This window comes from Eleutherodactylus coqui, chromosome 1 (assembly GCF_035609145.1).
Source record: "Eleutherodactylus coqui strain aEleCoq1 chromosome 1, aEleCoq1.hap1, whole genome shotgun sequence".
NCBI classification, from domain to species: Eukaryota; Metazoa; Chordata; class Amphibia; order Anura; family Eleutherodactylidae; genus Eleutherodactylus; species Eleutherodactylus coqui.
This window is the reverse complement of record NC_089837.1, coordinates 279,562,707-279,590,655: the sequence shown is the minus strand read 5'-3', so window position 1 is coordinate 279,590,655 and position 27,949 is coordinate 279,562,707. Positions and strand designations below refer to the sequence as shown.

Below are 27,949 nucleotides of genomic sequence, written 5' to 3'. Positions count from 1 at the left end.
AAACGTAAAAAGTAAAAAAAAACAAAAAAAAAAAAACATTTTGCCATATTTATAACAAAAGAATCTAAATATTAAAACAAACACATACTTGACATTGCTGTAAAGATCAGATCTATCAATGCATTATTTACCCCCCACGGTGAACATGAGAAAAAAATAAAGAGCACCAGAATTACAGTTTTTGGTCACCACATCTCCAAGAAAAAATGCAATAAAAAGTCCTAAGTATTAAGAAAATGCTATCAATAGAAACTACAGGATGTGCTGCAAAAAAATGAGCCCTTGCACAACTATGGCAGCGGAAAAATAAAAATGATAGTTGTCAGGAAATGGCAACAGAAAACAATTAAAAAAATTTAATATCTTTGAAAAAAATAGTGCAGAAAAAAAACATAAATTTGTTATCGCAGTAATCGTACTGAACCACAGAATAAAGTAATCCCGTCATTTTTGTTGCAGTATGTATACCGTTGAAATGAGTTGCACCCAAAAATGGTGGAAGGTTTTTGGGTTTTGTTTTTTTTTGCATTTCACTCCACTTAGATTTTTTTCTAACGTTTTTTCAGTACATTACATGGAACATTAAATTGTACCATTTGAAAAATACAACTTGTCAGACATCTGCATCAATGGATGAATAAGAGTTCCGATTTTTTTAAAAGACAGGAGGAGAAACCGAAAATGGGGGGAAAAACATAAAATTATTAAAAGCCATTACATAATTTGTAATATAGAACTTGTTATGGCTGTTCTCATTTATGGATGACTGCTTTAAATTTGCCTGGTCACTAAAAATTGAATGGTATCTATGTTATGGGGGGGGGTGAGCTTTGAATCGGTCGTCCAAGTGCTTTTTCCTTCTCCTTGTCAAGACATAACTCTATTATACTGCAGTATGCCCTTAGCTCTGTCCATCAAGCCTCTACATCCCTAAATGATTCCAATTTCCAGAATCCTGTACAAATGCTTATTGCATCTGTCAGCATTACCCAAGTTAATTTCTCTCCCTCTCCTTTGTTGTAATGTATCTGGATTTATCCCAAGTTGTATTTTTGGACCAAGATCAATACCTAGGGGAACAGGAAGTTTTTATGAAATACAGCACTTTAGCTCAGTATTAAAGTAATTTACAATAAGCACCAGTCATGTGTAATTTTACGCTTGTTTAATTGTAGCATTCATAGAAGATTTCAACTCAGTGTTTGTATATTTATGTTCCGCATTAAAAGTGAATAGAACACATTCATGGTTTTTTTGTTTTGTTTTTTTTTTGGTTGTTGATCTTATTAAATTACATGAGTTGGATAGTTACTAATTTCCCTTCTCTTTAATATTTTGACTGGAAGCTTCCCCTAAATACATAATGAGTTCAGGCTTTTTTATCATTCAATAAGCCCGGCTGCACACGGCCGTGACGGGCTCCGCCGCGGAATTCTGCGGCGGAGCCTGTCACGGCGCCCCCCAGGAGACCCCAAACTTACCTGCGGATCCGGCGTCCTCGCTCCCGCATGACGCTTCCCCACCCACCGCCGCCGCATCATGTGACACGCCCACCACGTGCGGAATAAGTTGGCGCTATACAAATAAAGATTATTATTATGACGTGGCGGCGGTAGGCGGGGAAGCGTTTTTACGCTATCTTCCGCTGTGCTACAGCGGAAGATAGCGTGAACGGACGGCTTCCATTGACTGCAATGGAAGCCGTACACGCGTACATCCTCGGCAAATAGAACATGCCGCGGGTGAGGAATTCCACAGCGTAAGCACTGAGCTATTAGGTTCAATAGAACCTAATAGCTGCGGGCAACGCCGTGGATTTCCGCCGCGAATTACGCGGCGGAAATCCGTTCGTGGGAAGGAGCCCTTCATTAAGGTCTAGGGATGTACACATGCGTAGACTGGGTATGTTCCATGTAAATATGTTTGTGCTGTATTTTGATATATTTTTTTTTAAAACAGATTTTACTATTGATGACCTATTTTTAGGATGGGTCATCCGTATTAAAGTGCCAGAAAATGCCTTTAATATATCTTTATATGTCAAATCTTTTGATACCTAGCGCTAATTCCCCTGCATAGACATAAGGGCCATCCCAGGGCAAATCACCCTAGGGGGTAACACCCAGCCAGCAGATTTTTACAGAACTTTGCACGTTTATTCGTTAAAGAATGTATATAAAAATCTCAATTTTCAAACCCATCCAGGTCATGGGGTCAAGAAATATTGGAGACTCAATTTCCCCAAGGTCACTGAAAACCAGAATTTTTGATTAAAAAAAAAATATGCCGTAAACTATTGGGTGTAGGATGATGTCATTCTCTTCATATTAATATGTTAATTTATAATATGTATTTTTCCTAGCACTATCGTGTTAATTGAAGTTTCAAATTAAAATTGAAACAAAAAGTTCAAAGTTTATTCTGGAACTGAACCACTCCTCAAAATTTCAGAAGGGCATACTTGATAGTTGAGAAGAAAATTCTTGATGGTGACTAGTTCCATAACGACAAGCATTTTAGTAGTATCAGGTATGACCAAAAACACCTAAATATGCTTCATATCATGAATTGGGTGAGAAATCTGCTTTTAGGCATACAATTTGTTCAGCTGAACTATCAATCAGTCAGTCAATTTGAAGGAATGGTTAAGGGGAAAACTTGCTGCTTCACCAATAGGCTCACAGGGTTGTGGGAAATCCCCATGTAAAATTCAGATGATTAGTACCTGCACAGAGTTAGGATAAATCAATTAAAATAGATTTATATTTCTCAAATATTTTATATATATATATATATATATATATATATATATATATATATATATATATATATATATATATGGCTGCTGATAAGTCTTTGGCTTTGTGTTCTTTACTAGCTTCTATGGTAACGAATGTCACATCACATGAAAGCCTTATGTGTCTAATATATGTTTTCAAAATTTTGTGTTTGTATCTTATGGCAGCAGTGATCTAGGCATGCAGGAAAACAAAATGGCGGAGTCTAAGGCGATATTTACAGCAAATGAGAGCAGAGGAATGATAAAATTCTAGTTTCTGTAAGGAAAGTCCACGAAGGATATTCATGGTGATATGTCGCAGACAATGGGGGATCAATGCCCCTCATATTCTACACTTAAGAACTAGGTTGCCAAATTTAAAACGGGCCACTTCAGCACCAATGATGAGAAACATCCTGGACGACCGAGAGAGGTTGTTGTTCCGGAGATCATCGATGCTGTGCACAACCTCATACTGGAGAATTGGTGAATTTCAGCTAAAGGAATAGCAGACATCATGGGGATTTCTCGTGACCGTGTTTGTCATTATCCATGAACATTTGAACATGAGGAAGCTATCTGCAAAGTGGGTCCCCAAATGTTTGACAACAGATCAGAAAAGCATGCGAGTGAAAACTTCCCATTTGTCACCGTTTCCGGACCGATAAGAACTTCCTGGATCGACTGGTCACTATGGATGAGACCTGGATTTATTTGTATGACCCTGAAACCGAGGAGCAGTAAAGAGTGGAGGCACGGTGGTTCTCCTCACCCAAAGAAGTTCAGGGTGCAAATATCAGCCACTAAGGTGATAGCGTCTGTGTTCTGGGATAAGGAGGGCATGCTGCTAGTGGACTACCTTCAAAATGGTTCCACCATCAATGCAAGGTATTACATTGAACTTTTGGACCAATTGAAGGCAGCTCTGAAGGCCAAAAGGCATGGCAAGCTGTCCAAAGGAATCTTGTTCCTGCAAGACAACGCCTCGACTCTCTCTGCACAAGTGACCACGGCAAAACTGGTGCAGCTAGGCTTCCAGCTGGTTGACCACGCACCTTATTCACCAGATCTAGCTACCTCTGACTATCATCTGTTTCCAAACCTGAAGAAACACCTCAAGGGTACCAAATTTCACACCATTTCTGATGCCATGGCTCCTACGGATGACTGGTTTGAGGCACAACCGAAATCCTTCTTTTTGCAAGGCTTACAGAACTTGGAGTACCGATGTAAGAAGTGTGTTGACATTAGTGGAGAGTATGTGGAATAAATGTAAAGTTTCATCTTCCTATCTCGTTTCTTTCTGGGTAAAGCCAAAGACTTATCAGCAGATAAGATATATACATCTATATATATATACATCTATATATATATATATATATATATATATATATATATATATATATATATATATATATATATCCTACTTTTCGGACTAGAGGACGCACCCAGGCTTTAGACAACAGAAAATTTGGTTTAAAATATTTTTTTCCTATGTCCCTAAAGGCCCATTTACACGGATCGATGATCGCTCAGAAATCGGTAAAAAGCAATCGTTTGAGCAATAATCGTTGCGTCTAAACACGCGGCCATCGTACACTTTTCGGGCACTGCTAGCTGATTTGTTAAATTCAGTCAAACCTAAAAATCGTCGTTCAGCCTTATCGGCAGTTCTCCACGGGTAGTGCTGATAGCATGGTTTCCCGCTGGAGAACAAAAGAAGTGAAAGCAGATAAGAGCCATCGGGTTATTAACTGCTTTCAGCTAAAGGCTTCATAGGAGCACTTAATTGCTCTTAAGTAGCTGAGTAGCTGCTTAATAGTTTATGCAAAATGATCGCTCAAAGCTGTCACTCAAACTATCGTTTGACCAATCTTTGAGCAATCATCGCTCCGTGTAAATGGGCCTTAACTTGTCCAGACTAGTGTCAGTTTTTTGGGTGGGCTGTTTGTGTGTTTTATAGGGTAGAAAGGGAGTTAACGCTTTCCAATCCAGTGTCGCCGTCTTACATTAAGATTTCCCTGCATAGCTTCAATGTTGGATGAGGGCCGATGCATGTTTCTAATACCGTGTTTCCCTGAAAATAAGGCACCCCCTGAAATTTGCAGAAGTCCCAAATATAAGGCACCCCCCGATAGTAAGGCATAGTAAAGTGTGCAGGCAAGTCAAGAGGCCTGTCCCCTGCTGCCATCCCCATTGTCTCCTACCTCCAGATGTATAGGTAGATCTGCAGACAGTCTGCTGTTATCCTGTCCCTGCTGTGCTGTACGAGTGTGCTGTTGTGAGCTCTCCTTGCTGGCTGGAAAAGTCCATACTGTACGTTCTGTTCCTGCTGTACATGTCTGCTGTGATGAGCTCCCCCTGGTGGCCGGAAGCTGCAATACCATCCCTGCTTACAGGTGGTACAGGAACTTCTGTCTGCAGACAGGTACGTTACTTTATAGCCCTTATTTTTTTATGGCTCTGTGTGTGTGTCAGGCAACTTGTGTGTGATTCTTAAGGCTGGGTTCTCGCAGAGCGTATTTCCAGCGGAAATCTCGCAGTTTGGCCACAGCGATAAACAGCGAGATTTCCGCCAGGAAAGCACTGCTTCAAAACCCACGGCACTCAACCGCTTGTTTTGCAGCGACCTGGCCACACGCTTTTCAGTTTCTGTGGCCAGTGAATCCGCACCACAACACCGGCTTCTCCCAGCTTTGCCGTGACAGATTTGCTGTCCGATGTGGATGAGATTTCTGAGAAATTTCGTCCACAAAGCTGGCCAATTAAGGGATTAGCGGCCACAGACGGATTTGCCGCGGTGAAATAAGACACCCCCTGAAAATAAGACATAGCGCATATTTGGGAGCAAAAATTAATAAGACGCATCTTATTTTCGGGGAAACAGGGTAGTATGTAGGACAGCGCTCCGATGTTAGGTGCAGTTCTGCACCTGTAGGTTACAGTATGCAGAACAACGCTGCGATGGAGCGCTGTCCTACATATGGCAACATACATATACTTAACAGCCTCCGACACGAGAGCTCTGTCCTGCATACTTTTGAATACATATGCAGAATAGCATCTGAAATTAGAGCTCTGTCCTGTATACAGTCAGAAAAGTGTTGGTCGTCGTTTGACATCGGAGCTATGTAGGAAAATCCTAATATTGGACAAGGGCCAACACTGGGTTGGAAAGGGTTAATTTTCAAAAATTTGCTAATAAATTCAACATGACAGTTCATTTTTATGTGTTTCTGTTAATTAGTTCTAAGAAATCCACAACACCCTTTCCTACTGAAAATTAATAAGAACTGGAGAGTCTGCGGGTGGCAGGGAAATTGGATTGCAAAGGGTTAATATATTATAATAGTCTTATAGTCTGCAATAATAAAGGGGATGAGAGGGGCACAACGGAGCGCCTGTCTGAATGAGCCCTCTGTAGTTCTCCAGCACTGATGACATGGATTTTCTCTTTTGGATGACAATCCTATGTTTGTAGCCAGATGCTCTAATGCTTGTTTTTAAACTTCAATGGTGCTTGAGAAATACACAGCGGTATATATCTTCGTGCACACTTGTACATTCACTTGTGCCATCTCAGTGCACTGAGAGTTCACTGTGAGACTGGGCACTTGCATTCTTGATATATTCTAGTACTGATATCGTCTGTCCACTTACTCTTCATTCACTTAAGCCCATCCTCAGTAATGCTTCAGCTCCAATAACTGCTAACTGCACATTATTAAACGGCATGGATCCCTCCCATGACTTATATGATCTGACTATAGGTTCAGGTTGCCTGTGTGCTGGGGAATGGAAACAGAATTAACCCTTTCCAATTCACTGTCTGGCATCTAAAGACATTCTGATTGAAGGCTGTACAGCTCTGATGTCGGAAGACGTCCGGCAGGGTATTCTTACTGTGGATTACTGGCAAGGAAAGAAGAATAAGAAAGAAGGAGAGAAATGTCTAACCAATACCTATATCTGGGGTAAGCTCGGATCAGTCACTCAAAGGGCTATTCAGAGGAGCCACGTTATCACTGCTCTTTCCTCAGCTGGACAGGAAGGGGAAGAGAAGTCACCGTTCAGACTGTATGGCGCAGGGACACTTCAGTAAGATTTAGGCTGGGCTCGCATGAGTGAGTCGGATTTTGCATGCAGGAGGCGCACAGTGGATTCTGGTTGTGAGCCTGGCTGGTGACCCTGCATACCTCTACTAACTATACTGCGGGTAACAATTTTTTTTCTCAAAAACTAAAAAAAATGCCTTCCTGAAATTTTGTGGTAAGAAACTTCAATGTACAGGTCATATATATAATTTTTTTACAGCTTTCTCTCTGGAGAAATTTTGGAAAATTTCGTTCCAATTTTACTTTAACTTGTGTTTGAATTACAGTGCTAGAAAAGATGTTTTACATCTACATATTATGACGAGAATAACACCTTGCACATCTTATGACACCCAATAGTTTTTGAAATATGAATTATCAAAAATTATGGTTTTGTGTGATCTTTGCAAAATTCACTTCCCCTGTGCATCTTGACTCCATGACCTGTTGGGTCTGAAAATTCAGATTTTTATATACATGTTATTAGCAAACAAATGTGCAAAGTTTCATAAATATTGGAGATTGTGGCAGTTACCTCTTAAAGGGGTTCTGTCAGCAAAATAAAAAAAATTATACTCCCCTGCATCCCTGTAGAGTTTAACCTGTGGAAAGAGAAGAGTTTAAAAAAAAACAAAAAAAAACAAAGCAAACTCGCCTAATCCCGTTGTACTCGCTCACTCCGTTGTTTAACTGGCGCGTGAGGGGATAGGCGCGTGAGGGGATCGACTCCTGCGTGCTCAGGCTGACCTGGCCGCGTCTAACCTCTGACTTCCACAGAAAGTCAATTCTCCGAGGACAGCAGAGGTTAGACGCGGGCTGGCCAATCAGTTGACGCGTCGACCACTGACCCGGGTGGCAGGACTTGCCGTCCATCAGTGGTCGGAGCAGGGGCGTTGGCTGGAACTTTGCGAGCTTCAGCCCTGCGATCGGACGGCTGCCGGAGGGAGAGGAGAAGACCAGCATGTTTCCGGTGACCAGCCCCGTAAGGCACAGGTGAGTGTGAATTTTTTTTTTTCCTAACAGAACCCCTTTAAGTGATTTTGGGTGATTTGTTCTGGAATGACCCACAAGGTAAATCTCTGACTGTCTGCAGCCACAATGAAGGGTAGTTTACTGCACATTGTTTTATCAGGGCGATTCAGGCAACAAAAAAAGAATACACTTAGTGCTTAAGCTCCACCTTGTGATAACTACAGGCAAGTATGTTAAGAAATTAGCTAAGAATACTGGACCTAAAATGACATGGTGTAAAATGTGTAACATACCAATCTATCTCATATGAAAAAAATTCTAATAGACAATTATAGGAAATATGTAGTTTAAATGGCCTAATGAAGAATACTGCATGCACTGCAGTATTCTGGATCCTTCACTTAATTCCTTTAAATGCTCGTTTAAAACAAAGATTTTGAGTGTTTTTTCTTTAAACATTTGTGTATGGCCGCCTGCACACTGGCGGAAATCCCGCTGTGGGATTTCCCGCGGGATTTCCGCCACTGAAAGTTTGCATAGGAGTGCATTACAATACGCACTCCTATGCAGACGGCCGCGGTTTGGCCGCGCGAAATCTCGCGCGGCAAACAAACCGCGACATATCCTATTTTTGTGCGGGGCACGCACTCACCCGGCCGCCGGCTACGGTCTGCGCATGCGCCGGCTGCGCCGCAGCCGGCACATGAAAGAGCTGGGGCCGCCAGGCGCGGGAGAGTATGCGCTCGTCTCTGCAGGCTCTCGGGTCAGGTCCCGCGGCGAGAATTCTCGCTGCCGGATCCGACCCGTTCGTCTGCAGGCGGCCTATATGATGTTTTTTTTCTTCCGCCTTTCAAGTCCTGTAAAAAAGTCTATGGTAAAAAGTCAGAGAAAAACACTGTACCCAGAACATGCTGCGTTTAATTACAGGGGGGAAAAAAGTGATCCCAAAAAATGCCACAAACCAAACAAGTATGTAGACTTGGCAGTATTTCACTATGGACTTTAATGGCATGTCTGGCCCCAGTCTGTAGATTTAGGTAGAATGAGTGGACATCTCTACTTGGTAGAAATGTTGAAAGTAATGCAGCCAATTTATTCATCTGCCTGTGGGAATCTTTATATAACGTCAAATTAAAATTTTGGTTTTATCCAGTTCTGATTGGGCTTAAAAAACACCAAATTTGTGCTCTCAAGATGTTGACAGTCTTCTGTGTTTTGGGATATATTGTCCTTCACTAATAGAATTAATAATACCTTAATTCCAGTATGTTGTTGGAGCATAAAAATGTTAGCTAGGGAATATTCTTTGTCTATGTTAACCTTTCTTGGAATTAACTGGTTAAATTTGCTGAAGCGTCAAGGAGTATTATCTTCTGAAGTCACAGGTTAGTCTGACAGGTATGACAAGACTGCAAATATGCAACATTGATTTAATCGGTTAGAACAAGAGCAATATTTTAACTTGGGATACCTTTTAACAGCATCATTAAGGCCTCTCATTACTCTTTTATTAGAGGCTTGCTCTGTTTCTTATCTGATTGCAGACTGAACATAACTCATGGCACTGATTTGATCTCTTGTTAAAGAGGATTACAGCTTTGCATTAACTCAGATTGACATGGTTTATAATTCAATTGTTGATACCCAGCCTAGCACTGTCACATGTTTGACCCCCTACACCTCCTCCCAGTTGAGCTATAGAAAAGGACAGCCATATATCATCATTAAAGATGGCATGCAACACTCGTGCAGGAGAGGTTCCTTCTGCTGGAATTACTGAGGGGACTAAAAAAAAAACTTAGACTTGTTCTATAATTGGAAATGAAACTGTTTAGCCATTCCCATCCAGTACATGAACATTTAGCAGAAATTTAGAACCCATCGTAGTTTGAATTCTGCCATTAAACTGAGCGTAGTATTTTCTTCAGTAAAACCTTACCTACAGCTGCTGGTTTTGTATGTTTTCAACACAGAAAAGCCCATTTAATTACAGACCTGAAGATGTTGTATTGTGGTGATCTCATGATGCTGCATCTTGTTCCTATTTATTCTGTTATCAGCATTTCTTCAAAGCGAGAGTACAGGGACATCTTCAGGCTTTTTTTAAACACATTTCTGTGACTGTTTCATAAATAAGATTTGTAAACTCCATGCACATTAAATAAATGCAACTGCTTTTCAGATGCAGAAGTTTCTGCAACAAATCTGCAGTGTGTGAATACTACAGTCTCTTGTGCAAGGCCTAATTGGAAGCACATGATGCAGGGATTCTTTCTCTTGTTTGTTTAAAGCAGGGGTCCCCAACTCCAGTCCTCAAGGACCACCAACAGGTCATGTTTTCAGGATATCCTATGTTAAGAACATCTGTGGCAATGTCTGAGGCCCCGACAATAATTACATCACCTGTGCAATACTGAGGAAATCCCGAAAACCTGACCTGTTGGCGGTCCCTGAGGACTGGAGTTGGGGAACACTGGTTTAAAGGTACCCATTCCGAATTGAAAGGGATGGTAGGAACTGCCTACTCATGTTCAGGCCTTATGTTCCCATAAGGCCTTTTATAATTCTATTTGTGAACACTTGGCAGCTTAACTGTGTGCAATGGTCAAAACCAACTTAAGAGCAAAAATGCTAAGCTATCTGTGGCACATCCCCTACTGTAAACGGGGAATGTGCTGCCGCCTACAAAGAAAATTGGTTTTGGTGATTATACGAACTGCCACACGTTAATTCTGACATGTAAAAACCAACGAGCGCTGATTGACCTGATGTATTGTTTGGTGCTTGTTGCAGATAGTAATCTGCTTGTTTAAAAAGTACCCTTACCGTATGGATGTAATGGAAAAAGACTCTCCACTGAAGAATGGCTTCTTTGCAGTACCCCACTAAATGAGTGACTGCACAAAGCATCTCTTGGCGAACTAGCCTTTAGAATGAAGTCATTCTGGCTGGTACAGTGTCTCTAAGGAGGAGTTGTCTTGATGAGACAACCCATTTTTGAGGGAAGGAGTTTTTTTTTCAGATAACTTTTCAGAATAAGCTGCCGTGTGTGTTCCTGAAGAGTAACTATGCTTCTGGCAAATTAAGACTCGAGTCCTGTATCTTCCCCCTCTGCAGCCTGTATCTGTGCTTCTCAATCCTCTCAGGACTGGTGGGAGGTGCTTGGCTGCTGTGGTGTTCTATATACTGGGACACCGAGAACTACAGATCCTCGTCCATGACTGTCTGGAATATACACAACATATCATCATCATGTAGCTCAGTACATCAAAACTGAGCAGTGTACATGTGAATAAACAGCAGAACTTACAATTAGCTTTTGCGCTATGTCTGTTTGAGTGCCCCCTCATGTGAATGTGCTCCATGATTGACAATGTTGTTCATTGTATATATACGGTATGTATACAGTCCTTGAAAGGCTGTTTGAGGATACATACTGCTGTACAAGATGTCTGTGTGCATGTTTGGAAGCCCAGATCATGGATCTAAATAAGTAACTTGCAGCATTCAGATCCATTGGCAACTTGGGAAGGAGTTTACCGCTCACTGAGCAGACACTTACAGGGTTAGATATAGAGGATGGTAGCCTGTACATGCAAGATAGGGAACCAACTAGCTGGGTGACAAAAGGACAGCTAGAGAAGATTGACGATGAGGCTAGTCTTCATCTAGAACAGGGGTCCCCAACTCCAGTCCTCGGGGACCACCAACAGGTCATGTTTTCAGGATATTCTATGGTAAGAACACCTGTGGCAATGTCTGAGACACCGACAATAATTACATCACCTGTGCAATACTCAGGAAATCCTGAAAACATGACCTGTTGGTGGTCCCTGAGGACTGGAGTTGGGGAACACTAATCTAGAACACACCAACAAGTTTATCTAGTTGATGGAGGAGGAAAACCATCAGTTCAGGGTTAGCACTGATGCAGCAAGACACTTCTTTTAAGCGTCACTGTAATGTCTGCTCCATTAGGCCAGTTTCACAAGGGCGATCACGATATCCCTGCAAGAAAATCGCTGCAATATCACAGCTTTGATTTATGCAATTGTTGAGCGACAGCGATGTTTTTTCTTGTGAAAAATCATGCGTCGCTGCTGCCTGTGATTTTTGAGCACGATAAAATCGCAAGAAAGTTAATACCAAGTTACCCTGAAAATAAGACCCTGTCCCAAAAAGGCACTAGGTCTTATTTTACTTAGCTCAGCCAATTCATAAATCCTGCCTCCACAGTGCAATGGGTGTTGATTGGCTAAGCTGCAGCACTTGAAGAACCAATCAATGCAGCACTGCATTGCTTGGTTGAGCGTGGCGCTCGAGAACTAATCACAGCCATCGCTTCCTGGTGGTGGTATTTATGAATCTCGTCACCAGGGAAGGATGATGTACGAGCAGAGAGGACTGCGGTAACAGCGTGGACCTTCGGAGAGCAGCGTGAGTAACCCAAATCGCACCTGCTAGGTAATGTATTCTCTTATTTTATTTTTTTTCTTGTAGTGTAGCTAGGGCTTATTTTCAAGGTGGGGCTTGTATTTCAAGCTACACCCTGAAAAATCAGGATAGGGCTTATTTTTGGGGTAACATGGTAGGCATTTCTACCATGTATTGCATTGCACGAAAATCACAAGTTAGTGCAGCGGGGTGTCCCTGCTTGCCTTCTTCATCCAGCTGTTTTCTGCACAGTGCGCCCAGCTGTTATACAGCCGAGCCCTCCAAGCGGAGGATGCAGAAGACAAGTGGGGTGTCCCCGCTTGCCTTCTGCATCCAGATAGGGGGACAGCAACCACAGTGTGAGAGGAGAAGATAGTGTATGCAGTGATATGGAGCAAAGTAATAATACTGGGGATAGAAGAAAGGATAGGGTTAAAACGGGTTACCCAACAAAAAGAAGCTATACATTATCCATAGAAGAATGACGGATAGCTATTTCATCTGTGGGGATTAAACCACTGGGACTCCCATGATCTTGAGTCATTTCAGTGGGACTGCCGGAAATAGTGGATTGCATGTACTTGGGTATCTCCTGCAGTCCCATTAAAATAAATGAAAAGGTAGTACATACACATGATCACTACTCCATTTATTGGGGATGCTCAGAACCCCTGAATTTGTGATTAGTGGGGGTCCCGGGGGTCAGATACTGACCGCTCAGTGTTTATACCCTACCCTGTGGAAATAACTTCTTTTCATGGGACAAACACTTTTAATAAAGGTCATAGGAGTAAATATATGAAAAATTGCGTTAAATGTATGTATACATACGCTAGAAGCCTCACTAGCAGGAATGAGGAATTTAGAATTGATAATAGTGGAACCAAACTAAAATATAGTGGTAATAAGTGAGACATGGCTGGATCACTGCTATGACTGGGCTGCAGGATTGCACTCGGCTCATTATGTTACAAATAAGAAAGGGGGAAGGGTCTTATTATATGTAAAATCATGCTTAAAGCCCAGTCTATATGAGCGGAATGAGTGTGATGTCTCAATGGGTGGAGATGAGGGGAGTGCTAAAGAATAATATACTGGTAGTGGTTTGTTAGAAGCAAATAGAAGTAGCAGCAAAGCTACGAAAGCCAGTAAATACGGAAGCAAATTAAATAGGAGTCAGAATATGGCCACATGAAGTTTTTTGTGTTTTTGTGTGTGAAATATAACTATATAACTTTTGTATTACAGTAATCGTATGGACTACAGAATAAAGTTAGCATGTCATATTTACCACACCAAGAATGCTACAAAAGCAAGACAACAAATTCATTAACCATTTACTGACCGAGCCTTTTTGCACCTCAATGACCAACTCATTTTTCAGGGTTTTTTCTTGATCATGCCATTCCGTAGACTAAGCCACATGAGGGCTGTTTTTTCACAAGTTGTATTTTTGAAGGCATCCTTTTTTTGGTGCGTGTAGAGTACAGTATTGTAAAGGAGAATTGGGCGTAAAAAAAAATAAAAATTCTGCCTTTTTTGGGGGGGGGGGCGGATTTTTATGCAATTCAGTGTGCAATATAATGTGATAACATTCTCTGGGTCAGCACAATTCCATCGATATCAATTTTATACAGTCTGTTTCTTTTTGTATTTTTGTACACAAACCCTTATTTGCTTTTGTGTTACCGCATTCCACGAGTCATAGCATTTTTATTTTCCTATTGACAGAGCTCTATGAAGGCTCCTACCCACTAGCGTTTTTTTAACGCTGCGATATCGCTGCGATTTTTTTTACCGGGAATGTCAATGGGACTTTCTAATGTTAAAAATGCATCACACAAAAATTGCAAAGCACAAACTTGCGATGCGTTTTTAACATTAGAAAGTCCCATTGACAATCACTTTTAAAAACGCAGCGATATTGCAGCATTAAAAAAAAACGCAAGTGTGTGGGAGCCCTAAGGGCTTGTTTTTTGTGGGATGAACCCTAGTCTTCATTTATCCAAGTCTTGCAAACATATAGCATTTTGATTGCTTTTTATTAAATAATTTTCTAGAGACAAAATTAACAAAATCCGCAACTCGGGCATGTTTTTTAGTTTTAAGTGTTCACCATACTGTATAAAAACTAAATTAATTCTGCAGGCCAGTTTATTATACCAATACTTCACAGGTAAATAAAAAAAATATTTTATATATATAATATATATATACACTACCGTTCAAAAGTTTGGGGTCACATTGAGTTGTCGTTATTTTTGAAGGAAAAGCACTGTACTTTTCAATGAAGATAACTCTTAACTAGTCCTAACTTTAAACAAATGCACTCTATACATTGCTAATGTGGTAACTGACTATTCTAGCTGCAAATGCCTGTTTTTTTGTGCAAAATCTACAAAGGTGAATAGAGGCCCATTTCCAGCAACTATCACTCCAGTGTTCTAATGGTACAATGTGTTTGCTCATTGGCTCAGAAGGCTAATTGATGATTAGAAAACCCTTGTGCAATCATGTTCACACATCTGAAAACAGTCTAGCTTGTTACAGAAGCTACAAAACTGACCTTCCTGTGAGCAGATTGAGTTTCTGGAGCATCACATTTGTGGGGTCAATTAAACGCTCAAAATGGCCAGAAAAAGAGAACTTTCATCTGAAACTCGACAGTCTATTCTTGTTCTTAGAAATGAAGGCTATTCCATGCGAGAAATTGCTAAGAAATTGAAGATTTCCTACAACGGTGTGTACTACTCCCTTCAGAGGACAGCACAAACAGGCTCTAACCAGAGTAGAAAAAGAAGTGGGACGCCGCGTTGCACAACTAAGCAAGAAGATAAGCACATTAGAGTCTCTAGTTTGAGAAACAGATGCCTCACAGGTACCCAACTGGCATCTTCATTAAATAGTACCCGCAAAACACCAGTGTCAACATCTACAGTGAAGAGGCGGCTGCGGGATTTTGGGCTTCAGGGCAGAGTGGCAAAGAAAAAGCCATATCTGAGACTGGCCAATAAAAGAAAAAGATTAAGATGGGCAAAAGAACACAGACATTGGACAGAGGAAGACTGGAAAAAAGTGTTGTGGACGGATGAATCCAAGTTTGAGGTGTTTGGATCACAAAGAAGAACGTTTGTGAGACGCAGAACAAATGAAAAGATGCTGGAAGAATGCCTGACGCCATCTGTTAAGCATGGTGGAGGTAATGTGATGGTCTGGGGTTGCTTTGGTGCTGGTAAGGTGGGAGATTTGTACAGGGTAAAAGGGATTCTGAATAAGGAAGGCTATCACTCCATTTTGCAACGCCATGCCATACCCAGTGGACAGCGCTTGATTGGAACCAATTTCATCCTACAACAGGACAATGACCCTAAACACACCTCCAAATTGTGCAAGAACTATTTACAGCAGAAGCAGGCAGCTGGTATTCTATCAGTAATGGAGTGGCCAGCGCAGTCACCAGATCTGAACCCCATTGAGCTGTTGTGGGAGCAGCTTGACCGTATGGTACGCCAGAAGTGCCCATCCAACCAATCCAACTTGTGGGAGATGCTTCTAGAAGCGTGGGGTGCAATTTCACAAGCTTACCTCAACAAATTAACTGCTAGAATGTCAAAGGTGTGCAATGCTGTAATTGCTGCAAAAGGAGGATTCTTTGACGAAAGCAAAGTTTGATGTAAAAACAATGTTATTTCAAATACAAATCATTATTTCTAACCTTGTCAATGTCTTGACTCTATTTTCTATTCATTTCACAACGCATGGTGGTGAATAAGTGTGACTTTTCATGGAAAACACAAAATTGTTTGGGTGACCCCAAACTTTTGAACGGTAGTGTGTGTATACCCTAACATTTCTATTTTTTGTCAACAGTGCTGTGAAAGGTTTTTTTTTGGGGGGGGGGGGGGGGGGTTTATTGGGCTAAGCTGCGTTTTTTAAATACCATTTGTTCATCCATGCAATGTTGTAATCACTTTCCAGTCAGTTTTTTTTGTAGGGTGAGATAGGCAAGATTATCAATTTTCACCATATGTTGTGTTTTTCTTTTTTCCTATGACGTGCACTGTATGTTAAATGTCTTAACTTCCCTGGGTCATTATTAACACAGCGATACCCCACATGTGGTTGGTTGTTTTTTTACATGATAAAGGGGAAAACATCAGTATAGTAGGGCATTAGAAAGCCTATGAAGCTCAGCTGGCAGACCTGGAGGGGATATATCTAATATATATATTCTAGCATTGTGCTGAAATGCTCAAGTAGGTATCTTTTCTCCAATTTGCAGTGCATTTAGAATATCGATGAAAGTGTTGTCACCCTACTGTCACATGTTATAAGTGCGCTTGCACAACATGAACAGCTGCCATAGACGTGTTGCTGGCTGAAGATGTTTAGGCTGTTCAGCGTTTTGATGCAACTACCGCCAATTAAAAGCGATCAGGACCTCTAGTTTACAGAGAACAGATTCATACCACTAAAAGTCATTCTCTTTGTTCTTTAGCGGTGTAAGTTGCAACATCAATCATGCGGAACAGCTGGTAAGAGACCATAGATATTTCATTGATTATGATTAACTCTAAGGGGGAAATTTACTAAGACTAGCATTTCCAACGCTGGTCTTAGTATAAGTTTTATACCGGTGCACAAGGGGCCTATTATATGAAAAGACGCACACATTTATTTATTAGAGGCGACTCCATGCACTGACTCAGAAATCTACGTTAACTAGGAGTTGGTGTAGATGTGTGGTATAGTTGACTCCAGTTTCTAGTATGAATTATTTTCATGAAATTAGTGAGACCGGTTTAAAAAGAAGAAAAGTCACAATTTGGCGTATAGCTTTAAATAAATGTCCCAGTATGTTTTCCATTATTGTCACATGACTTATAAGTAGTTTCCTATCAGGGTTTCAGCATTTTTGATCAAATACTGTATTTTCATCAATCTACAATATATATGCAAAATTTTAAGCGAATCCGTTCAGTGGAAGTAGGAGAAACATCAGTTGCAAGATTTCACCCAGAGGTCTGAAGTTAAATAAAATTGTTTAAAATTAAATGAAATCTTTTTTTATATCCGTAATATGTAAAAAAAATAAATAAATAAATAAAGACCTACAGAATTGTTTTTGCTGTGCTTGAAATGATTTTAAGTTATATTTCACCCTACAAATGGACATGCTGGTCAAAGAAAGTTACGGCTCTCGAAATGTGACAATGAAAAAATAAAAATTGGTATTTGAAGATTATTTTCTGAGACCCCTTACACATTTAATTAAAGCTAGTTAAACTCAGCTGTTCATTCTTTGAGCAACACTGCTTCCATTTTCTCCAATGGCCTTTGTCAAGTCACTGCTGAAGTGATGGTGTGCTGGACTCTCCACATGACTGCTGCAGCCAGTCACTGGTATAGAACCTATATGGGCAGTTATGATCGCTGCTGTACTGGAAAACAGACTACCCACGTGACCGCTGAGGCTAGTGTTTGGCAATTGTCGTCATGTGGGGAATCCCTGACGTCAATGCTGCAGGAATGATACTCCAGACCTGCAAACAAAGACCTGCTGGATGCATTGGAATGGTAACCGCATGAACAGATGAGTTGTGCTTCTTTATTTTAAAAAGAACCCTGGCTTTAAGTAAATTAGCAGGGGTCTCAGGAAACACATAGTTTGATCTGTATTTGCCTGCGTATTTGGTATTTTGTATTGGGTAAATACAGATCCGTATTGGCTATGTAGAAAAATAAAACAAATGACAGCAAAGAATGCAAGGAGACAAAAATGGTGCGTTCTGTGTTTGTAAAACATGGCAGTGACAGTCACACTGATTACAATAGAAGCAGAAACCAAAAAACGGTAACAGCACTCATAATACACTTACTATCAGAGGTATACATACCTATGATTAATACTCTAACCACATTGAATAATGCAAGGTTCTTGGTATATAATTTGATCAAATTACATTGGCCCATCTACCAATGTCCCATTGACCAAGCTTTCAAATGCTAATACCAGGTGGTTAATCTTAACCTAAAAAATGGGTACCTACCTCTCAGAATGTTGGGATAAGCCTACAAATAAAACCAGGGAAGGTAGGATACCATTTATATGGTCCAGTAGAAGGGACAGAGGATAAATGGGCAGTGGGCGTGCACGACCAGGTGAATACCACCTGGTATTATCGTTAGGGCCCATCTGAAAGCTTGATCACCTGGACGTTGGTAGGTAGGCCAATGTAATTTAATCAAATTATATACCAAGAACCTTGAATTATTTAATGTGGTTAGAGTATTGATTATAGGTCTGTATACCTCTAATAGTAAATGTATTGAGAGTGCTGTTGCGGTTTTTTGGTTTCTGCTTCTATTGTATGTTGCAGCCATGGTTTAACGTGCACATATAGATTTCTATTGGGAAGTGCTGACCTATTTCATCCTTTAGTCACACTGATTACAATGATATGTCTGCTGTGTGGATCCGGGTAGTAGTTTTTGGAGAAAATTCAGATCTGCACAGCAGACAAAATAATTCTTTTTATATAGCGCCAACATATTCCGCTGCGCTTACAAAACAGGGGTGGGAACAGATACAAGAAACCAAACTACAAAAACCACGGTTACATGTAGTAATCAATTGATGGAAACAGTAGGAGTGAGGGGCCTGTTCCAATGAGCTTACATAATACAGATAATGGGGTGGTACTAGATATTAGAAAAAAACTTTCTGACAGTGAGGGTGATCAATGAGTGGAACAAGTTACCGCGGGAGGTGGCGAGTTCTCCTTCAATGGAAGTGTTCAAACAAACGCTGGACAAATATCTGTCTGGGATGATTTAGTAAATCCTGCACTGAGCAGGGGGTTGGACCCAATGACCCTCGAGGTCCCTTCCAACTCTACCATTCTATGATACAGAAGATAAAGGGACTGGAAATGTGTGAGGTGGGGTGGCTGAATCAGTATGACTGCAGGGGGCAGTTGATTATGAATAGCAGGGATTGTAATCAGTGAAGCAGAGGAGCATGTTATCAGGCGGAGTAAAGAGGGATTTGGTTTAGGAGATATGGTATACCTCCCTGAAGAGGTGCGTTTTTAGAACAAGCCTGAAGTTTTGTGTGTCAGGGATTGCCCAGATAGATTTGGGTAGCACATTCTAGAGGACTGGTGCTATTTTGGAGAAATCTTGGAGGCGGGAATGAGAGGTTCGAATTAAAGGAGCACTTAATATGATTTCATTAGCTGAGCAATGGGTGCAGACTGGGTGGTGGATTGAGATGAGGTAGACAGTGTAGGGCGCCATGTTTCTGTGAAGAGCTTTATGAATGAAGGTAGTGAGTTTGAATTGAATATTTGACGGGCAACCAGTGAAGTGACTGGCACAGGGCAGATGCGACCCAGTAGCGGCTGGGCAGGAAGAGGAGCCTGGCTGCCATATTCAGGATGGATTCGAGAGGTGAAAAATCTGGCACGAGGGTAGCCCATCAGCAGTGAGTTGCAATAATTGAGCTGAAAGTGGATGAGGGCAACGGGGAGCATTTTTAGCGTGTCCACAGTGAGAAAGGGGCGGATTCTTGGGATGTTCTTGAGGTGCAGCTGACCTGTTCAGGTGAGAGACTGGATGTAGGAGTAAAGGAGAGATGGGAGTCCAATATAACCCCAAGGCAGCAGGCGTGCTCTCTGGGAGTTGTGGTGGTGCCACACACTGAGACTGAGATGTCAGGATGAGGTCGGATAGCAGAGGGTGGAAACACTATTAGGTTAGTTTTTGAAATGTTCAGTGTTATGCCTCGTTGACACTGCATCGCCGCAAGACAATTGATGTTGCTGTGGTTTCTCTCGGTGGCAACGCGATTTTGCAGCACTGCAAAGTCGCATGTGGTGGTACAAAGCCACTCTTTGGCTGATGGTTAACACTGCTTATTATCGTCAAGGGGGCAGGGCTTAGAGCTTTTACCAATCATTGCAGATGATTGGGGCAAATCTTCTGCAGCCAATTGCTTAGAAGCAGTGTTGCTCAAAGAATGAACAGCTGAGTTTAACTAGCTTCAATTAAATGTGTAAGGGGTCTCAGAAAATCTTCGAATACCAATTTTTATTTTTTCAATAGAAGACATGTTTGTTTTTTTATTTCTTGCATATGTTCTGCATTTACTGTTCCTTTTAAACATTGAATGGCCCTCAAGCAAAAAGTGTCAAGTAAGAAGTAATCTGTATGGCTTTAGCAAAATAAATATACTGCATATGCAATATACATCAATATTTTCTATAGACTTTCTTTACCTGTTCAGTAAATATTTTCCTCTACATAACTGGACTGACATTAACACTTCTGTCTTTTATTTTATGGATTTATCATTTTACTTTTTTTATGAAATTTCACAATAACGTTTGTAACCTGCATTTAGACTGGAACATATTTACTGGTGTAGTGGTTAGAGCAACTGTTATATCTGCTGTTATCAAAGACTCGTTTCCAATGTATTTACCTGTCACTCAACCTACAAGGTTTCTTTGTCCTCTTTTACCTAATAAATTGTTTGAATACTTATTAATAATAGCGTTTTTACCTTTGCAATTTTCTATTACAATGAATTTTTAAGGTTTATTTTATTAAACTTTGTATTTCAGCTTCTCTCTTACCTGTCATCATTCTTTTAGTGTGTCCTGTTGTTTAGGCCAATACTGACCTTAAATATTTATAAATCTTTCCGCTGATCTCATGAGAGGCAAGGCACAGGTCACATGTCATCTTTTGTAATTTAAAGCCGCAGGGCTAAAAGCATTTGCACAGGCTTAAAGTACCCAATCCTGACCTGACCAAAAGAGAGGGAATTGAAGCAGACCTTTCTGAATCTCTTCCAAGCGCTGGGATGATGGTGATGATGATGGCTGGCTTACTGTGTAATTTATGGCCTTAAGTTGCAAACATATAGTTTTCTAACCCTTCTGGAAATGAATGTTGCAGTGCCACCTTGTGACTACAAGGCTAAAAAACTGATCTATTTGTACCGTATTATTGTGAAATATCACAATAATAGAGAGATTTAGTCACTTCATGGTTTGTTGTTGATAGGGGAGTTTGTGCTAACAAGCTCATCTTTATTTTCCATACTTTCACACAATTAAAATGGATTGTGCAGAATTACTTATGATTTTTTTTCTTAGCTGCAGTGTCATTGGCAGTACATTCTATTAAATTTTAGCATCAGGTCTCCAAACTTAGTGAGGAACAAGAACACAAGAGTCTTGGATATTTATAGATGAGAAGCACAAAGATGGACAGTCCTGCCAAAATCAGACCAAAAGGGCAATGCAGGAACAAACTCACCTGCTGTGTTGCCTGCTGGATTGCCACGGATTATACAGGGTACACGACAAAAACCTAGCAGCCAATTATAAAATCCCCATCCAGCACAAAGCTCCAAAACGGAGAGCACCAGTTAAAACCACCCGATGAAGACATTCCGGAATCAGCAGGTATGAAGGAGAAAATTAGAGAAGCAGACAGCACTCGTGATTATCCTAGATGAACATCCAAAAAATAATGCAACACAGGGAAGTATGTCACTTACTTTACCAGGAAGGTAACTGAGGTCTGACCAGACTACTGTGATCCGGAAAAGCAGATACGCCAAGTATGGTGGTCCGAGGTGCAGGAACATGAGATTTAGATGAAGTTTGCCAAGGTTTATTGAAGTCAACCAGTAAAACAATATCACTTCTGCAACACGTTTTGGTTTGGTGTGATACTTTGTAACCCCCTAAACGCGTTGCAGAAGTGATAGTTTTACTGGTGTATTTCAATAAACCTTGGCAAACTTCATGTAAGTTGCATGTTTCTTTACACTGGACCACTTGTGTTTGGCATATTTGCTTCTCTGGATCACAGTGGGTTAACAGAAGTCTGTTTATTCCTTCTTGGTCAAGTGACTTTATACTTCCCTATGTTGCATTATTTTATGGAGGTTCATCTGGGATAGTCCCTGAGGGCTGTCTACTTTTGTTTTCTCATGGGCATTTAGGTCACTTTCTAGCAGCATGTTTTGGTCAGTATTGTACATCAGTATTTGTGAACAACGTGAAGTGGGTCCAAACATGCAAGGAGTATAAATCGGGCCATTATACATTTTCTGCCCGTGTGCTGGGGGCCTATGGGTGAGTTGTTTCTTTTCAGTTTCCATTTCACAATGTTTAAGGTGACAGCAAAATGGGATAATCTGTATGGATAAGTTTTCATGTGGCTCATGAGGTAGCAAAAACGACATAGTTTTTTTTTCGTGTGAAACTTATATTAAATTCCATTGATTATTTACATATCATTTGCATATAGATATATCTAGATACGCTGCATGTATACATATGTATAATTTACATTACTAGAGGATAGTTCTTCACTTAATATTTTTTTTTATCGTTCTTCCCTATAATGTAAAACGAGAATCTCGCTAACCTGGAAAAGTTCTATGGGGTTGAATGTAGTCAGCCCTTCAGTGTAGCTTAACGAGAGAAAACTGCAAGTTCATCAGTCTTGTCCACCTGTGTGCAAAATGTTGTTCTGAGAAAAGAATGGTTTCAATGTTTCAGTGGCAGCTGCTAACATGTGAACCCTGCTGGGGGCAGTAAGTGGTGCTTACAACCTAGGAATTACCCTTCGCATTGCAGCGCAAGGGGAACATTTGCTTGAAAGCAAGATGTGCAAGCTAGAAGTAGGGAATCCTAATGGCTGCTAAATGACATATTCCCTGACTTCTGATTGTTTTCTTTCTTGACTGTTTAATCAATATTAAGCATTATTGGGAATAGTGGAAGAGTCTGAAAAATAAACTCTGCAGAGAGATATAAGATCATTTCAGTCCCTATCTTCTCTGCTTAGAATAGAAGGACAGCGGGGGCTACAGCAAAGCACTTGTTGTATTAGATGTAGTCTATGTATTACAGAGATGAATATTACAAAAAATTAATTGCCATGTGTGATGTGTTTAGGATCATTTGAAGGAAGGGTTCACATCACTGATATTCCCCTCATTGTTCCCTTTCATGTGGTACTGAGAGAATCCAGATACATTGGTCAGTGGTTAATAAACCCCATAAAAGGTCTTATGATCATAATTATGATCCTGCCCCTGCATTAATTTACATCATGGATACATAAAAACAATCCATTGTTAATACACATTGCAAAAGAGAAAGTGGATTCCTATTAACTCAGCATATTTTTATTTTTTTGCTTTCTGCAGGACTGAACTGTACCAGTCGTTATTTGGACAAACAAAACCTTCAGAAGTTGAAAGAATATGAGCACAAGGGACATGTATAGAGGATGAGCATTGGAGGACTGATGATAAATTTCTTCTACAAACGAAAGACACGTGCCACAAAGACTTTTTTTTTCTTGTACATTGACCTGACCTGTCAAGTGATGTTGTAAAATGTTACACACTGTGTAAAGTAAATTGATATCACTTTTTCTCACATTGCCCTATTGCAATTATACAAAATGAAACAGACCACAAATGTCATCATAAATCAGTGTGACTTACATTTTAGGATATTCTGGTAAATGTTAAAACAAATTTTACATATGGGCTTATGTAACCTTTTTTTTTTTTTATTAGTTAAAAAAATATATCTTTCAGTTGCAAAAATATAATTTTGTTTCACTTTAGCTGTTTTCTCTACATTATTCTGTCCTTGGTAGACTGTTCACACCTGTCAAAATTTCCATTTTTCTGTTCCATCATAAGAAAAGAAAAATGAAAATATTGGAGTAACAAAGACAAATGGTGCCTGACTTAACTCATTGACTGTAATAGGTTTACCCCCGGGTTTCCATCATGGTGTCCCTTCATTTTACAAAATAAATAACACTTCATGCTGCACTATTTTTTTTCGGCCAATTTTTCCAGAATCCGCTGATCTAACCTCCAAATAGAGGTATGAACAAATACTTGGATAAATGGAATTGCTGTCTGCTGAAATTAAAGGGAACCTGTCTGTGGTTTTAATCCTACTAAACAGTCAGGGTACAGGGGCAGACTACTAACAGTCCTTTCTAAAAATAAGTCTATTCCATTTCAAAACATTCCTGCAAATACACTTTTACAACTTTCTCGTGCCGTGTGCTCCTATCCATGGTCCGATCCAGAGGGTAAGCCTAGATCGTATCATCTAGCTTTTTTCATAAACCCGCCCACCTCGGCTTTAGCAGTGTACATTGTTCACAGAGTGCTTTGAACTTTCACACATGCACTGAAAGTTTGCGGACCAGCGCATGCACAGATTGTAGATAAATTAGTTGTTCCCATCAGTTCATAATCTGGTCTAAGAACTTCAATGAGCGCAGCGTTGTTGCAGTGCAAACTTTTATTTTTTTTTGCCTTTTAAGGTATGGATCGGCATATTTTATTGTACGCACCAATGCTCGCAGCCAGAATTAGTGTTAACGAGTTAAAGATGTGTTTTTTTTCTTGTGTAATTATGCAGTGTTTCACACATCTCCTAGCGTATATGTTATTTGCGCATCCCCATTGACTTGCTTTTTTTTTTTGCTTGACCAAAAGGCACAGGAAAACGACAAAGCCGTATGAGGGCTTCTTTTTTTTTACCTGAACGAGCTGCGTTAGTCGGATCACTTTGGGGTACATATAATGTATTGGGGGTTACGCTTCCTGCCATTTTTTTCCCTTCACTATGTTCTAGAGTAATAAAATGGTAGAGTTGGAAGGGACCTCCAGGCTCATGTGGTCCAACCCCCTGCAGGATTCACTAAATAATCCCAAACAGCTATCTGTCTAGCCTCTATTGACTTCCATTGAAGGAGAACTCGCCACCTCCTGTTGCAACCTGTTCCAATCATTGATCACCCTCAGTGCCAAAGTTTTTCTAATATCTAATGTGTTTCCTCCCTTTCAGTTTCATCCCATTGCTTCTAGTCTTACCTTGTGCAAATAAGAATGGGTCTGATTCCTCTGCACTGAGACAGCCCTTCAGGTATTTGTAGACAACTATTAGGTCTCCTCTAAGACTTTCTTTTTTGCAAGCTAAACATTCCCAGATCCTTTAACCGCTCCTCATAGGACATGATTTGTAGACCGCTCACTCTTCTTTGCTCCAGTTTGTCTATATCTTTTTTAAATTGGGGTGCCCAGAACTGGACACAGTATTTTAGATGAGGTCTGACTAAGAAAGAGTAGAGGGGGATAATTACCTCACGCGATCTAGACTCTGTGTCTCTTAATACATCTCAGAATTGTGTTTGAACATGAGTCAACAATGTGATGCAGGAGTGAAAAAAGGCAGTCTGTGCTCTATTAGTATACCCAAGTCTTTTTCACATGCACTGTCGCTTAGCTTAATTCCTCCCATTCTGTATGTGCTTTTTTCATTTTTCTTGCCCAGATGTAGGACTTTGGTATTTAACAAGGATAAATGCATTATTTTAGTTACCGCCCACTGTTTAAGCTTTTCTAGATCTTTTTGAATCCTCCCTTCTCTAGTGTTAGCTATCTCTCCTTGCTTTCTGTCGTCGGCAAATTTGATCAGTTTCTCATCAATTCACTCCTCTGGGTTACTTTATAAAAATGTTGAACAACACTGGGCCTAGTACAGAGCCTTGTGGTACACCATTTGATATATTCTTCCAATTGGATGTGCAGCTATTTATGACCACTCTTTGTACGATAACTCAGCCAGTTGTGAATCCACCTTACAGTTGCCTTGTCAATCCCATATTTCGTCATTTTTTTTCAATAAGTATGGTATGAGATACTTTGCTAAATGCTTTACTAAAGTCAAGATATATTATATCTACTGTATTTTCCTGATCAACCCAGTTGGTGATTCTGTCATAGATGAAAATTAGTTTCGTCTGGCATGACTTATTTGTTACAAATACATGCGGACTCTGGTTAATTACTCCATTGTCATCCAAGTGCTTGCATACATTTTCTACAGTTTCGGCAGAGCACAAATTTTATTCTTCTTTAGATATCCTCCCCCCATCGTTCCAATTGATACACAAAAAGGAAGAAAATATGTTTCTTATAAATAAGTTGTATCATCCCACCAAGTTTCTGTGATGCGTACGACCTATTTCTCTTCCTGTGTTAGGAGCTCCAGATCACCTTGTTTCCCATGTTCTGTGCACTTGTGTAGAAACATTTTAGTTTGTGATCTGTGTCTCTTGCTCCTCCTACTTTCCTTTTGAGTTTTTTGGCTTTGTTCTTTCTTTCCACTTCTAATACCAAGGTTCTCAAATGTATTCATTAACTGTATATGTTTACTTGGCCATTCACTTCCCTCCCCTTATTGTTCTAGTTTAAAGCTCTCCTGATGAGCTTAGCAGGGCGTCTGCCAAATATATGCTTACCTGTTTTTGTAAGGTGCAACCCGTCTCTAGCAAGGAGTACATCATATAGGTAATTCACTCCATGGTCTAGTAATCTAAATCTCTACTGACGGCACTATAGACACTAGTTATTATTAGGAAACACAGCTGTGCTATATGGTACATCCATTATGATCCCCATAAACACAGCTGTACTACATCCATCTTGAACCCACACATCACACAGCTCTACTACGTCCATCCTGATTTTTACACATTACACACACAGCTTTACTACATGCATCCTGCCCCCCCCCCCACACACACACACCCACCACACACAGCTTCACTCCATCCACCCCCCCCCCCCCACACACACACACACGGCTCTACTCTATCCTAACCCAGCACATTACACGGTACATCCATTATGATCCCCACAGATCACACACAGTTCTACTCCATCCATCCTAATCACACACGCACATGACACACACAGCCCTACTACATCCTGATTCAAACACACGCAGCTCTGCTACATGGTACATCCATTATGATTCCCAAACATCTCATACAGCTCTACTACATCAATCTTGATCCCCACACAAGACCAACACAGCTTTTCTCCTCCCACAGCAGTGACATCATCGCAGGTCTTTTAGCTCACCGGATCTCTGTGGTGGAGGTAGGTCAGTGTCTTCTGTCAGGACTGCTGAGTTGTGTCTGAGATAATAACTGATTAGTTGTATTTTCATTTTGTTGTTTTTGTCCTCTACTTTTCTAGAGCCCTAACTGTGGTGTTCTGTCTGGCTCTGTGTTTTATATATGTTGTAGGACCTTCAAGGACGTCACCAGGGGCGGAGCATACGAAGCACTCACATACTAACTGACAACACTGTGTGACAAAGTTTTAAAATCTTTGTTGCAAAGTCATTGATATGTTTCTGCAAAATTAAAACATTCTGATTACACTGGTAAAACTGAATAGCTAACGTGTCATTTTCTAGTTATTTAACACCTTAGTCACCAAGCCTTTTTTTTTAGTTTTAAAAAAATCGTAACTCCTTTTATCCATCAACGTAGCTGTATGAGGACTTGTTTTTTTGAGGGACGAGTTGTATTTTTCAATGGCACTATTTACTGTACCATATAATGTACTGAAAAACTTTTTTAAAAATTCTAAGTGGAGTAGATAGAAACAAAAAACACCGAAAGAGGACGGAGTTTCATTTTTTTTTTTTGATCAATGGCCCACAAACTGCAACAAAAATGACATGATAACTTTATTCAATGGGTCAGTACAATTGCTGCGATACCAAATTTATGCCGCTTTTTTTTTTTTTTT

At 40.4% G+C, this 27,949-nt stretch overlaps 1 protein-coding gene across 1 annotated transcript in view; it reads left to right on the top strand.

Annotated features, from left to right (window-relative positions):
• The window catches only part of AATF (apoptosis antagonizing transcription factor), a 177,226-nt gene extending 153,071 nt beyond the window's left edge, over positions 1 to 24,155 (top strand). Inside the window, exon 12 of the mRNA XM_066609243.1 lies at positions 23,516 to 24,155. Within this exon, the coding sequence (XP_066465340.1) occupies positions 23,516 to 23,576 (61 nt within the window). The 3' untranslated portion in view covers positions 23,577 to 24,155. The remainder of the gene's footprint in view (positions 1 to 23,515) is intronic.
• Positions 24,156 to 27,949: the final 3,794 nt, after the last annotated feature.